Source organism: Zonotrichia albicollis, chromosome 5, assembly GCF_047830755.1.
Source record: "Zonotrichia albicollis isolate bZonAlb1 chromosome 5, bZonAlb1.hap1, whole genome shotgun sequence".
Taxonomy (NCBI): Eukaryota; Metazoa; Chordata; class Aves; order Passeriformes; family Passerellidae; genus Zonotrichia; species Zonotrichia albicollis.
The window spans coordinates 63,270,071-63,285,597 of record NC_133823.1 but is presented as its reverse complement, the minus strand read 5'-3'; the positions used below and the strand labels follow the sequence as shown (position 1 = coordinate 63,285,597).

Genomic DNA, 15,527 nt, shown 5'->3' with positions numbered 1-15,527 from the left:
CACTTCATCTCTTGCCTGTAACCTTTCTTTCTTATAGATACCAGTGGAGAAGTTGTTTTAAGTTTTAAGAACTACACTATTCAATAAATTTACACAAGTTTTAAGAACTACACTATTCAATAAATTTAGCTCTTCATATTCCAAAATGACAAGAGTAAGTGAAGTCACATCATGTGAATTATGAAGTGATAATGTCTTTAGTTCTGCCCCAATCAGAAGTGTAACTGTTTAAAGCTTGTAATAATCATGTTCAAACATATTCAGATTATAATTACTTTTCTTCTGATAATGATACCCTGTCTGATTGGATGATTACCTGTTTAACTTTGATAAGTCCCAAGGTCAAAGAAGATAATTACAGACATCTGTTTTCAAAGAAAAATAAACTCTTGAAAAATACTGTTTAAAGTGACATCTGCAAATAAGCATTTCAGAACCATGCTGTTAATGTGAAAGTCACAGGCAAGCAAATAAAACAACAAAAGCCAACTTTGAAGCCAAGGAAGTTCTCTGAGCTACAAGCTATCTTTCACATGAACTCATAATTATTACATAGAAAAGATTGTTTGGGGACCATAGGAGAAAGATCCCGAGTAACAGAATGGTATATTCTGTATTCAATAATAATCATTACTATATATATAGTAATGACTCGCTAGGACTCAATGCTTTCTATCTGTGAAGTGTAATACTGAAACAGAATTCTGTATCTTTTTAACAACATAAATCAATTGACATTAACGCTTTATTCCATGGATTGAATGTCAGAAGAAGAAAAGGCCCAATTACCACCCTTAGATATTCCAGAGAGCAGCAAATTCTGTGATCACTTCTTTGCCAGATTCTGCCTGTTGCCTTAACTAACAAATAAACTGTTTTGCTTGTACACAAACTGGAGAAAATGATGTACCTGTTACCTCAGCCAAGAGCATTTCAGTAAATGACACTGGAAAGAACCCAAATGTTATGAAGCAAGGAAGGAGGATCAAATCAAACTTCACTAGGAAAGTGGTTGCTGTCAGCAAAACACAGGGCTGGGGAAAACCCATAAATCAGGGCCTGGTTAATAATTTAAGCCCAGCCAGTTGCTCTGCTGGAGCTTGAGGCAGAGGTGCATCTGTTGAGTCCTGCAGGCTTGGTGGTTCAGTTTAGCTCATGAGAGTCACCACCACTAAGGGTGGGTGCACAACACTCCTTCAACTTTACAGCACCAAGGCTGCTGATCTCAGGAAACAATGAAATAATGAAGAAAAAGACCAGCTTTCACCTTATGATCAGATATATGCCATCAGCCTCTGGCTGTGGTGTGGTGACACATGAAAGCAGTGCTAGAAACCTTCTTACAGTTTATTCTTTACCTCTTTCATCTATTTTTTCACCCTTCCTCCCACTTCCTCTGCAATTAACAGTTAGACAACTGTTCTAATAAACACCTGCTCGAGGCAGATGACCTGTACTTTCCATTAGAGGTGTCTTGTATGTTCTTACTGGATAACAAATCTAAGCCATGACTTTCCTTACCCATCCACAGAGCTCAAACTCTGATCCTCATCTGGATTACCACAACATCCTTCTCCCTGGCCTTGGCAGATGCAGTCTTGTCTGTCTTATTTCAGTCAGCTTTTCCAAATCAAAACTGAAAGCCTTTTCTTCAAGATGATGCAATTCCCACGCAGGGAATTTGGTAAGCAAAGTTACTCAAACATGAGCACAAGAGATAACACCTTGTAACCACTTCCACAGTCTAAAAAAAAAGAAAAAAACTTAAACCTCTTAAAAAACCCCCTTGCCTTGATAGAATATTTTTAGAGTGAAGCATGGGAGCAAAGTGAGTATTCCACCATTTAAATGCTGTTACTCATGGATTTAGATTTAAAGTACCAGAATTTCTCCTTAATACATTATGATACTTCACATTTGTGTTCAGTTTCTGTCACGGTTCACAAGTATCCTTTTTAACTTTCATTCCTTTTCACAAGTCATGCATTTTAAAAATAAAACCCATGAAGATTCTCACATAATTTCAGGGTTTTTTTTAAGGAAACACCATTTTAAGATTAATGAATAAACTAAGATCTAGTGCACAATTCTACTAAAGTCACTGGGAAACAGCCCATTTTGTAGGGGAAAGAATATGCCTAAAGACCAGCTCCTTCTCCAGAAATTGCTTTTATCATATCTGAAAACATTTTTGCTCTCAACAGAGATTTTCCTGCTATTGTATTGTTATATGCACTATTGATCATCAAGTCCATTAAATGCATTAGTCACATTAAATAATTAATCTCTCCAGACCAGCTTGGCCACAGATGCCATCAGCAACAGCCCTCCAGGAGACTTGTACTAAAGGAAAGCCAGCAGAGCTGCTGCTCAAATAGACAACATCCAAAAATAAGCAAGAAACAAATGACTGAGCAAATGTGTTACATGACTTCATTCCACTGCAGGTTCCTCTAGAAACCCGGTGTGTAACAACAGGAAACTTGAGATCTTTGAATGGGGCATCTGCATGCAAGTGACAGTAATATTTACTAAAGTATGGGTCTTTGAAGAAACAGATACACATGCATGGGCTTTGTCATTCTTTGACACACACCTTATTCTGCAGAGTGCTCCAAGGGAGGAGCAGCAGGCTGCTTTTGTGCTTTGGTCACTTTGGCCAGAGAAAATGACAAATGTCATATTTGTTTCACCTAATAAGTTGTCAAGGGCTTGGAATTCTGCCTGGTACTCTGGACCCAGTCCTCTTCACCAGTTGCACATTACAGGTGTTATGAATAAGAAGCTTGACTAGGCCAATATTCTAACAGCAATCAATTTATTATTTAATATGGTAAAGTATGAGCAATACAGCACTGGGTACAGTGGGAGAAGTTTTCCCTCCAACTGCCCACCGATAATTGATGGTTACAGGTATTTATAGAGGTACCCATCAGTTTTGGGTTTTTTTCAGCAGTTTCTATTTCCAGTCTTTTACTCATCAGCAATTTTTATTCCAAATTATTGCATCACAATTCTACACACTATAGTGATTTAGTTTTTCTCAGGATGTATCTCAAAGGAGTATCCCCAGATGGTGACGGTCCAGTTTCCGAAAGAAGAAAGCCGAATCCCATCTAGTGGGGTCCAGCTCCCCAGATGTGTGTCCACCTTTTAATTGCAGAGACTCTAAATCTCATAACAGTGATGTCCAGCTTCTCTTTGGTCGAACCCATAAATCCTTGAGGTAATGTTCATCTTCCTTTCTCAAGCTGTTTTTCTCTGCTTCAATAAGGAGTGAGATAAGCATATTTCCTTTATATATATTCCAAAGCTATAGTTTCAAGGATACAAGTAATATTCTAAAATTATACTTCAGAAGGTTATTATTGCAGAGCTTTTTGTGGATTAAATGCAAGCAAAAAGCAACATCTTTAATACCTTAATTCCATTGCTCCTAAATCAACTAGGGTTAATTGCAAACAAAAGATAGGTTCAAAGGCCTTTTTCCATGCTTTATTTTCCTCAGTTATTATTATAATTCACAGGTCTCCATTGTCGGGGTCCACACATTTCGCATTCAGAAATACACACGTCGCCTGTTTGTACCTGACATGAAACACAGCTTTACATCTCACACAGGGCTATGAACAAGCCAAAGCCCTCCCTTGGCACACACTCAAAGTACCCCAGACCAGCAGATGCAGTTCCCACACAACCCTCTCCTCCAAAGCCTGCAACAACAGCAGACAGCCCAGTAAGAGTATCCAGTGAAATTCACCCAGCCCAAAGTCCATTGCATTTTCATGGACTGTAAGCAGCATTTTGCCCTTTCCTCTATCAAAAACCCCTCCAAGAAAATCCCTTGTGCAGCCTTAGAGAAAACAAAGGAGAATGATAACTGGAAGCCAGGCAGGATGGATACAGTTCTGTTATAGACAGAACTTGCAGTAGCAGGGTGTGTTCAGCATGTGTTTGAGAAAGCAGCGAGAAGAGAGAAAGTTTCTAGCCGAACGATTTCCGCCCAAGAGCTCAAGGTTCAGAGGAGCCGGCACAGAGCAAGAAGTGTGCAGCTGCCAAAGCCACCTGTGCAGGACTCATTAAAGGTTTAACAGAGGATCACGTGTGCCCTGAACATGGCTGACAACTGCCAAGCCTAACACACACCTCACAAACTTGGGGAAAAGGCAGAGAAATGGAGCTGCCTTTGGACGAGGAGGATGGCACCTTCACCAGCATTTCTTTGGCAGACGACTCAGGTAAGAGACTGCAGCACTCCGCTGATACAATGCAAATTCCACAGGCTGAATAACAGCACTGTGAGAGCAGGAAAGGTTGTCCCGATCACCAGGTACAAGGTATTTCTGGCAAATACCCTCAAACAAACTTTTGTTAGTTGCGTGGTTTGAGTAAGCCTTTTGATGAGCTAAGAATTGAGGGTTTGGGGGAATGGAGGCTATGAGGCTACCCCAGTTTTCATATATTAGCCCTGGGTGATATACATTCCTCATCTGAGCACACAGAGCCTTTCTCTGGTTAGAGAGACACTGTTACACAAGTATTTACTCAGTAGTTACTACTATCAAATAAAATACAGATAATGCTGTATACAGAATAACAAAACTCTGACATATGCTAGTGAAAACTCACAAGAAGTGATGGAAGTTAATTGGCAATGGAAATAAGGTGATATTTTAAATCCTCGCTGCTAGGCATTTAATTGTTTGAAAGAAACTACAAAAGCACAGTCTGCCTATCCCTCCACCATCCTCCTCTCCACTTATACAATAAAATTACTTGGAAGGGGAAGTCGGAGAGTCCTACACAGTGGAAAAATGAAGTGAGTTAATATGAATTAATAATAAATTATTTAGAAAGGTCTGGCCAGAGTATCAACTTGATTATGTCAGCAGGGCTGCCAAAGAGGTGTGCTAATTCACACTGCTAGGGTTCTGGAGGGCTTCTTTGAACAATAGAAACTACATTTTCTTCCCCTCCTTTTTTTTAAAGAATGTTATTGTGCATGCTGTATTTACCTCCCATATTTTAAAAACCCCAAATTCCACTAAGTTAATCTTATTTTTAGAAGATAATTTTCTATTAGCAATTCCATATCAGTGTGATGGGGCTGAGCTGGATGTTTGAACACACTTTCTTTGTACATCATCTAGGGCTACTGACACCAAGATGTGGCTGGCCCAAGCTATTCTCAAGAAGACAATTTGTCAGAGTTTGGTCTATTTGTGAAGTATGCAGGTATTAAAAAAAAACATGTAAATTAAGAGAAACACAAAATGGACAGAAACTTACTGGAAAGTATTTTAATAGCAACATTAACAGCACATGAAATCAAGCAAAACATGTGAAAATATTTTCACCTTTAATGAAAGAAATATCTTTCATTGTAGAAACTCAAAGCACCGGATAAAGTTCCCTCAAAAAATGACCAACCTAAACAGAGCAAATCAAACCAAAAGTAAAACAAAACAATGAAATGTTGTCTAACATCTGCAAAAAATTTCTTTGCTGTACTTCCAATTAATGTTGAATAAGCAGATTAAGGCCCTCTTTGCTCATTGAAGAGTACCTAGAAGTTATCTTACTAAGGTTATTTAAGGTTATTCTGAAAGAGTAATAAGAATTGCAGAGAATTTGGTGTAAAGCAACATTACATGAAAAAAGAACCTCAGAGTGTGTTATTTCTGCAAATATGCAAAAGAATGAAGATTTGGTGTAAAAGGTCTCAGCAGTTAGCAATGTAAGGAAAAGCACTTAAGCCACTCGTGTTCCTTTCTGTCTATTTCTTTGTGGCAGTAATTAGTCAAAGGAGCAAACAGTGCAGTTGCAACAGCAAAGTCATCTCAGCAATGGTTACAATGCCTGCCTGTGTTGGTGCATAACAGGATCCATTTCCATTGTGGTGGGGAACAGCACAGCCTCTGTCAGCTCTGGGCCTGGAACATTGCCACAAGGGAAGCCAGAGCCTTGCTGGTGTGCCATGGGAAAACAGCATGTAAAACTGAGCTTCAGAAATAAAATGTCTGAAAATGTTTGTCGTTAGCAGCAATGACTGAGACTCTGAGTGCAGAGCAATGAAATCCTCTCCTCAGTTTGTAACTTTACCTGTACATGAACTCAGGCAAACTATTAATGATGTATTTTATCCTAGGGAGGCTGTTTTATTTCAAACAAAAATTGCTCTTTCAGTGAAACTGAATAGATTAATTCCTTTTGCCAATGGCATCAGCTACTCTTAGAAACTCTAACCAGAACTTAGGATACAAGTAAGTACAGATAGCTGCATTTGTAAACTGAAACTTGTTGCTATAAATCTAATATAATGACAATATCAGAATGCCTCCTCTGATTTAACTAAATGCCTTAGAAAATAGTCTGGGGTTGTTGTGACCCAAGTGCAGGACCTGCCAGATCAACACTCCCACCCAGCCTGGTATCATAATACGCATAGGTGCCTTCCCTGGGACACATTCTGTGTTATAAAAGGAGTCTGTTTGCTGGGGATATTTCCTAAGTGCCTAAAGCTTTACATTTAAAGTCCACAATTTTTAATATATTATACAATGCAAGACAGGCGAGGTAAAGAATTTTAAAAGACAGTAGGTAAATCATGATAACGTTAAGCTTCTGGTTTCTTGGTTGATTTCTCATACAAGAATACTTTGCGCTGTGGACCTTTATTTTGCGATATATTTGGTTTGGGCATTTTTGCATTTGTGTTTTGGGGTTTTTGAGTGTGTGCATGTTTTTTGGTGTTTGTTTAAAAGTAGTGGTGCACTGGATATTTAGAATTCTGGAGTTGCCTTCTTTGCCCTGGAATACAGAAGAAGGGTTAGGAATGCCAGCCTTTTTAGGGGAGCACAGGATGATCTAGGCATTCTCTCTGTGGAATTTGCACCCAGCAGTACCAATCCAAACCTCTTCGTCCCTGGACCGTTCAAAGCTAACCTCATAACCCACAGCACTCTGCAGACCAGACACATCATCTGTTCTCTGCTGATAACCCCTCTGCAACGCCAACAGTGGGAGCTCAGAACAACAGCTTTCTCTGTAGGAAAACCAAAAAAACCTCTCACAGAGGCTGATTTCTGCATAGGTGCTCATCCTGGTGCTCATGCTTAGAGCTCAGAATCAAAAGAAAGTACTACAGTGAGAAACCACAGCCAGGCAAAGCAGAATGAACCCCAACGGTACGCATACCAAAAAGGAAACAGGAGGTAAACCAGCAGCTCTTGAAATTACTACTGTTTTAGCTACACCAGCACAGGAGCCAATATGTCTGGTTTCCATTCTGTCCTCTAATTTAACATCAAGGATTTCCCCATTTTGCTCATTTTGGGACAGTTCTGACAACAACCTGCAACTGTAATGCAGCAAGAAAAGTGGAATTTCTGCAGCAGAGGGGTGCATTTCCTCAAGATCAGCCCACAATATTTTTCCCCCTCTTACAGTAGAAAAACAGCACATCCTTTACCAGGTAAGCAGGGTCTCCCTCCATTTGTACACACCTGGAGAATATGGCCATAATTTTTTCCCCTGTTGATGCAAGTGCTGGAGATTGTCTCATTAGAAAGAATTAGGAGAACCTGTTGATTGCCAGGTTTGCCAGTGCAGCAAGCAAGATTGAAACAGCGCAAGCATTAAATCTGGCATTTAAAAACAGCAATTGAAATTTTCCAACAAGCACCTAAAGCCCACCACCCACTTCTCACCTGAGAAGACTGCTTGCAAGAAATAAGGAGGAATTGCTGTGTTGAAAATGCCCTTTGTAGAGACGTTTAACTAAACCAGCTAATGGAACTGGAAACAGGTGCATTTTCCACTACAGATGGATAGCAAGACTCTAATTGCAGTACATTTTCAGACCTTGAAAAGCATTCAGTCTAATCTGAATTCATCTGATTGTAAGGTTAAAAAAAGTCATTGACACAATAACAGCGTGGAGGCAGCCAGATGATGTTAGAAATATACACTTTCTGAAGTGTGTTTAAAAATACAGTAGAGGGCTCACTTCCCAAATGCCTTTATCTTCCTGAGTGTCTGCACAGCACTGAATTATTTATTTACAGCTAAATGTATTACTGCAATTTACAGATACAATATGAATATATTTCAATGCAACATACAGTTCAAGCTACATAGTACTACAAGTTATGCAGTGCAGTCCCTTCAGTGAAGCCACCAAAATTAGCTCAGGTCATGAATGTTTTCCATTGCTTTGCCGTGGCTCACAGACTGTGCTGTGACATTCTGCGAGGGTTATTCCAGCCAGGGAAAGAACAATGACACAGGAGCATTGTTCGGGAGCTGCTGAGCCATTAGGTGAGAGCAGCTCCGCGAAGTTACTGAGGTGATGTGTGATGTGATCTCAGGGCTGTGAGATCCAGCGGCACGGAGCTAATCACAAGTGTCCTGCTCTGGACCCTGCTGAGGAAAGGTTTCTGACGTGCCCGAGTGGAAGCAGCTGGGCCGGGTGTACAGAGACTGAATGCGGCAGGGAAAGCCGCTGCAGCCCGTCTGGGAGGCTGCTTTCTCCCGGAGCCCACATACAGCACCGGGGAGCTGTCGGCACCCACACACGAGCTGCTTCCTCGGACCTGCCTCAGGCTCTGCCAACCCCTAAATCTGAGGGGTTCCACATCGGGGAACAAATGACTTTTCTTAATCTCTTCGGAACACTAGGGAGAGCGACCGGCCATTGAGGACCGCTGCTCTGAACACTGGCGGCGTAAGGAATGGAAGGAATGGATCAGAACCATTGGATCTCACTGGCCGCCCAGCGGGACGTGCCGGGAGGGGGCACGGCCGGCCCATGAGCACAGCAATAATGGATCAGAACCATTGGATCTCACGGGCCGCCCAGCGGGAGGTGCCCGGAGGGGCGGGGCCATGGCGCTACCGCCCCGCCCCGCGCGCGGCGCAGGCGCGTTGGCGGCGGAGCGCGGAGCCGGCCGGGCTGGGCCGGGCCGGGACAGAGCCCGCGGGAGGCAGCGGCGGGGCAGGTGCGGGGCAGGAGGAAGGGAAGGAAGGGAAGGAGGGAGGGAGCGCGGGGAGTGTCGAGCCAGGCCGGGAGCGCACGGTGGGATGCGCGGGCGGGGCCGCCCCTCTGCAGTGCTGCCAGCCCCGGCCGGCGCTCCCGGGCCGCGGTGCTGCTGTTCCCGCAGCGGCCCCGGCCCGCAGCTCCGGGCGGGGATGGGAGCGGGGTGCCAGGCCCCGAGGCGAATAGCCCCGTGTCGCAGGCCCCTGCACCGGCCCGGGGTGCTGGGGGGACAGCGCAGAGCCATTCCGGCCTTCGGGAATAGCCGCTCTAGAATAACCCGTTCCACAATGATGCCAGCTGAGAGGGCGACGATTACATCATTGGAACGGCGGCATTTCATGCTTTGCAGTAATCTAGATCAGTTATTTTTGTAAACAGAGGCATAGTTACTCAACGAACTGTAGGGATGTACAGCGTGAGGCCTAGGAAAAATAATTAAAGAATGGTGAAGAAGGTTGTTCTGCCTTAGGCTGAAGCACTGACCCTTCAGAATTAGAAAAATACGTCTAAAACTCAAATATAATGGAAGTTCCAGTAATTGCTGCCTCCATTTTTTTTCTTTAAGCAGAGTACCGCTCAAGAAAACGCTATTCAAAAGTGGAAGGAGCCCCTGCCACAATGATGAACGCCGATATGGATGGTATAAATTCTTAATGTTCTTGCTCTTCATTGGTATTCTGTTTTGTATAATTTCTAACTGTTAACACAGGTTGCACTAAAATTCTCATGCTTTATTGCAGCTGTTGAGGCTGAGAATCAGGTGGAATTGGAAGAGAAAACACGGCTTATTAATCAAGTTTTGGAACTGCAGCACACACTTGAAGGTTAGCAGCTTGATGTATCAGATTTTTTACAAGTCACAGTAATAAGCAAAAGAAGAGAACCTGACTACTCTGCCCTTAGTCACAGTGTCCAGAAGTATATTACTTAATGCAGTTGAAGGTACAAAACCAAGGTTGTGGAAATAGTTTTGTTCTTCCTCTTTATGCAACATTACATTTGCTCAACGTTGGTAGTACACAGCAAGTAGAACAGGTGATGCAGCTAATAATGTACTTATTAGAGGACACATATCTGAGACTGCTCATCACTGAACTCTTGTTTCCAAGTAATTTGGTTTGCAATAGCTTAATTCAAAAATTCAGGAAAGTAATAAGCTTACAGACTAGCATTCAGTTAAACAAGTGAGTCAAAATACTGTACTAGAAAATAATAGAGGAAAATGCTGTTTAGGTAAAACAGGAATAGGAAAATGTTTTATAACTTAATACCCTCTGGTAATGCCTTCTGGATTAAAGGTGTAACTAGTGTGATGTAGGCCCATGGAACATGTTCATTATTGTTCACAACAGTGTCTAACATTTTTCTTATAATATCACCTTCACAGATCTCTCAGCACGAGTAGATGCTGTTAAGGAAGAAAACTTGAAACTGAAATCAGAAAACCAAGTTCTTGGACAGTATATAGAAAATCTGATGTCAGCATCTAGTGTTTTCCAAACAACTGACACAAAAAGCAAAAGGAAGTAAGGGTGGGCTCAGATTATGTCATTGTATTGCTGCTGGTTTTTTTGTTTTGTTTTAAATGGCATAGGCTACATAAGCTAAAATACTTTAGTTTGTGGCTTACTGGATCCTCAGAGATTATAGACTTTGATAATAAATGGAATTAAGAGCATTATCATGAACAGGAGGCAGAAGAAGATTGTGTATTAAGATTAAGCAATGTGCAAATGTAGTGTAGATAATTACAAAATTTTTGTATTTGTTTTAAAAATTACCATATCTTGTTAAAAAGAAGATTAGTTTGTCAGGTTAAACAAAGGTCTGTTGGTACTCTGAGGTCTTAGGGTAGATTTCTTGACTATATTGTGTTACAATATTGTGTTGAAACCCCATTTGATAAAAATATTCAGAGTTTACTGCATCACTTTTTTGCACCTGAGATGTGTTTACTGCATAGTACTGTTCATAGTTCTGAAAACAAAACAAAAACCTATAAACCAGTTAAGCATTTCTGTGAAGTAGGAACAGTATGACATTGTTTGTAGGGCTTACTTACAGAAAAACACCTCAGATGTTTTTGGGAAGGGGGAAGGTAAGAGGAGCCACAAGGGTAAGGAACTTTTCAGGGCCATACCAAACTGATGCAGTATCAGATGTAATATGTATGCCTGAAACCATTGCTACTTTCCCATTTTCCTGAAGAATGCCCAGGCATTCTACATCATCACAATGTATGATCTTCCTGAAGTTCTGTTGTGTGAGGAAAAGTTAAGTAAAAACCTGAGTGATAAACTTTGCAAGAGGTGGTCAGCAATGCTGCTCATGCTCGTGAGCAGTGCAGTGAGGAACTGAGAACAAGTCTTTTCCTTCCTGCCTTTTACTGTCCTCCTGCAGTGCCAAACTGGTCTTTGCTTCAGGCCTCAGAGCAGCTGTTTTCCTGCCTCAGAACTACACTTGCAAAGTGCTTCCTGAGGCACTGCACAAAAACATCTAAAGCACAAGGATGCAGTGGAACAAAGGTGGATTTTGCCTTTCAAAACTGTGCTGCTCTGGTGTCAAGGTGCTGGTTGTTCCTGTCTTGGATGTTGTTAGGTTTTGTAGGGGAGCTCAGCCCAGATGATGGGTCTGAGCACTTCCCACAGAAACAGTATGTCCAGCACAGTCAGTATTAAGGGAGAGCAGAAGCTGAAACACAAACAACTGTGTAAATTTTAGCAGTACTTAGTTGCACCTGTTTCATCTTGCCCTACAGACTTACTTATGGGTGTTGGCTAGGACTGAGTTGCTGCTTCAGTAATGAAGCCATTTTGCTTGACCTTTTTAAAGGAAACCTCTAGTTCAAGGATCTCCCTCAAGCATGGTGTGAATGAGTCAGTGTAATAGAATAACAAATCCCTCTCAAATCCCAAGTTTCTTAGCTAGGTACTGCTGTGTCTCAAGTGTAAGTTGACATTGTGAGGTTGCCCCCCTCCCAAAGGTGAGGTTGCCAATTTCTCCCCATTTAAAATGGTTGTACAATGCTCACCAGAGTCAAAAGACACTAAACAAAGTCAAAAGACTGCAAACAAAGCACTAATAGTACAGTCTTGAGGGCTGGTTAAATGTCTGGGTCAAGAAACCCAGTGAATAAAAACTGAATGATACCATTTGTGTCATGGGGTCCTTGCCAACACCTAAAATTAATTCTTATCTTCTATGGACTACTTTCTCACATTACTGGAACTCTAAATTAATCCAAGAATTGCTAGTAGGTAGAGTAGATCACATGGCTAGTGCAGAGTTTGAGCATTAAAGGAAGAAAAATCCCAGCAAGCACTTGACAAATGAAGATTGCATTGCATTCCAGCCACCGTAGCTTTCAAGCCACACCACTGTCACCTCCATGTGCACTGCAGGTCACCTGGTAACACAGCATGCGCTTGTTAGGCTGCAGCAATTCCAGTATAAGCTCATTTTCAAATCATGGTTTGTATTGTACATTGGATAGTGGTATTTTACCCATCAGTGTGTATACAGCAGTTATTTCATCTCCATGCCATTTGACATCCCACTACTGTGGCCTTCATTTAACTTATGAACATTTTAAAGATGTTGTATTTCTGACTTTACACCAAATAAAAACTTTTCATTTGTCTCAATTAGTTTGGTTTAACATTTGTAAACCCTAAAACTTCTCATAAATATCTGTAGTCAAAAGGTGAAAAAGCAGTAGGGTTAGCAATCTTAAAGATTTTGACACAGCTGAATTGTCTGAAAAACCAGATGTATTTGATATTAAACCTGAGTTAATGAATGTGGTTTTAACAAAGCTTCAGTTCCTGACTCCCTTGCTATTTTCAGCCATCAATCTTAAATTTGTCTACTTTTCTGTTCTTATTAAAGTAAAAGGATTGGTAGACTGCATCCACTGTTGTAAAAAAGTTCAAACTTGCACTTCTCAATGTGGGAGACTGCTAAGCCAAGTTAGAAATGTTACTTTGTCCTACACTTTTAGTGAGCTTTACATTAGACAGAACCCAGAATTACTTCATCAATGTAGATGCCAACTGAAGAGTAGCTTCAACTGTAATTAATAAAAGGGCCTCAGTCCTACTTGGCCTTCCCTGCATATCAGGTGTTCAGTCTGGGATCTGGCATCCTCAGTAAGAGCTCTTTTACCAAGCTACAGCAGAGTCACAGGGAGTGCAGTATCTAGAGGTCTTGCTACTTACACAGGTCCAAAGATAACTGACAGTTTTAATAGCAAGGGATGCTGGAACTGAAAATAATGATTTTTTCAAATTTAAAGATCTTTCAAGCGACCATGACAGCAAGATGAACCATGTTTCCTGAAATACCTGTTCAGATAAAAATGGACAGTGCACAGGAAGTGTGTGAAATCTCACTGTTGCATTGTGTCAATGGACAGGGGTTGCCCTTTTGCTTGGCTTTCCACCTCAGAACCTTAAATCCTCAACATCTCTGGTATTTCTGCTCTAATTACCAGCATAAATCTAGATCCAAGTCAGCTGATGTGCAGAAGGATGTATGCTATCTCTAGATTCTAGGTGGTCAAAGCTCATGGGGCGTCAATCAAGACTTTATGGGAACTTTAAATTCAGAACCCTAAAGGAAGATGAGAATCCCCCATGGGGTGGCCAATCCCTGGACTAACTAAATCACATCAAAGAAATGATAGTAACTTATCACTTCTCAGAGAAAAAAACCCTCCAAAACCCCTAAGAAAACAAACAAACCAGCCCCCCAGGACACCCAAATGCTGCAACAATTCCAAAGGACTTCTATCAGACTCAGACATAATTCATGTAAAAGCTGAGCTGAAATTATATAATTCATGTAAAAGGTGTCAGCAGGCTGCTACACTGCTGAGAGACTCTGTCTATTGCTGAGGAGTGACCTGGAGTCTTCACTTCTTACCTTTTGCACAGAGGCCCTAAATAAAGAGGTGGGAATGGCAACAAACTTAAAGAAGACACAAAAAGCCCCAAATTAAACAAAAACCTAGAGACATTTCCATGTAATTCACACCAAATAGAAGTCAAATTCATTAACTTTTGAACACTTCAAAACAAGCACTTGAGGACACTTCCTTCTTCATCAGGGTTAGGCATTCATTTCTTACAGACTTCTGTGGAATCTGCTGTGAAAAATACTTCTTTTTAAAGCAGACAAATTTTATGACAGGCACAAGAAAATCTGTTACATTCCTTATGAATTAGTGTATTTCTACTTTGTAATGTACGATACTTTTGCTAGCATTTACACATTCTACCACTACTACAGGCAGCTGCCAAGCAGCAAGAGGTTTCTGGTGACTGAAATTTTATTGTTTAATATACAACTGAACTTCAATGAAACAATGTTTCTTTACAATAAGCAGTTTATTTAAACTATGAGAATACCCAAGTTACTCACATCGTAAAAAACTTAATCCATCAAAAATTCTTATCTATATTAATAAATTTCATATTAAGCAAGAATTAATAAATATTTTTAGGTAACAATATACACGTAGCAAGTATTCTATAAACAGGTTATACCACTCTGGTTTGGAACATGAGAACTATAAAAGTTTGAAAAAGTCATCTGTATATGACCTGCAGATTTGATACCTGCATTCAAGAGTAAAACAAACAACATCAATTACCACTTGTATTCTATTTAAAATATATCTTGAAAATAAATTACTGCAACCAATGCCTAAAGTGAACAGGTGACCACCCATGTAACAAGATCAACTAAAATAAATAATTTACAATAAAAATCGTTCCTAGCACAAAATCATAATACAAAAACAATTATTGCATTTAGCTCTGCACAGAAAATAATACCTTTTCTCATAGCAATGTGAACTGCTATAGATGCTACATCTATACTACCATCTTCTTTAAGCTGAAAACTGTAAACGGCTTTTGTGCTAGAGCTACAAAAGTATTATAATGCATTTATTTAAAAAATATTTAGAGTAAGTTTATCTCCAACTAATACTAATTTCTAAGAAACTTCAAATCTTAAGAATCTTCACCTAAAAATCAGTTGGTCAGCTTGTAATTTCCCTGTTATTTTGGATTCGAAATACCAGCTAACTCTTCACAGATAGCGTTTATCCTTAAAAAAGGGGAATTGAGGAACTTTGCGATGGTTAACGAGGCCAGAGAATTAAAACAGGAGGTTATAGAGCAATGAGCCCTCCTTTCCCATCAAAGCTCAGAATTTGCCAGGCCCACTGAGGTGGCACACCCAAAGTTACCGTCACTGTCTCTAGACCTGCAAACAGCAGCTGGAAATAACTCAGTCCTTGCGCACTCTTCTTTTGCGCACTGATTTCGGCGGGCGATCTCCCATGCCTTCATCAGCTTCCTTCTTCTGGAAAAAAATACATTCAGCATTAACAGTTCAAACTTATTGTAATTATTGAAACTGGCACACTGTGCTACTCCTCTTCCTCAATTCCCCAGTCCTTTTATCACTAAATGCAGCGCTT

The 15,527-nt window shown here is 40.7% G+C and overlaps 2 protein-coding genes across 6 annotated transcripts in view; one reads left to right on the top strand and one right to left on the bottom strand.

The window, feature by feature from the left end:
- The first annotated feature begins 4,159 nt into the window (after positions 1 to 4,159).
- On the top strand, positions 4,160 to 12,681 carry SCOC (short coiled-coil protein). Of its 3 annotated transcripts, none has more exons than XM_074541877.1 (4): positions 4,160 to 4,238; positions 9,603 to 9,677; positions 9,778 to 9,861; positions 10,425 to 12,681. In XM_074541877.1, exons 1-4 carry the CDS (start codon positions 4,175 to 4,177, stop codon positions 10,565 to 10,567), a joined length of 366 nt encoding a protein of 121 aa, XP_074397978.1. In that variant the 5' UTR covers positions 4,160 to 4,174; the 3' UTR covers positions 10,568 to 12,681. The 3 variants fall into 3 exon arrangements, with proteins under 3 accessions (XP_074397978.1, XP_074397977.1, XP_074397976.1); XM_074541876.1 differs by lacking the exon at positions 4,160 to 4,238 and adding an exon at positions 8,838 to 8,999 and having other exon boundaries at positions 9,606 to 9,677; XM_074541875.1 differs by lacking the exon at positions 4,160 to 4,238 and adding an exon at positions 8,843 to 8,999.
- The window catches only part of CLGN (calmegin), a 23,420-nt gene continuing 19,026 nt past the window's right edge, over positions 11,134 to 15,527 (bottom strand). For 2 of the 3 annotated variants that reach the window (XM_074541871.1, XM_074541873.1), the window contains one exon: positions 11,134 to 15,409. In XM_074541871.1, coding sequence (XP_074397972.1) covers positions 15,335 to 15,409 — 75 coding nt within the window. In that variant the 3' untranslated portion in view covers positions 11,134 to 15,334. The remainder of the gene's footprint in view (positions 15,410 to 15,527) is intronic. The other variant, XM_074541872.1, reaches the window with a different exon arrangement.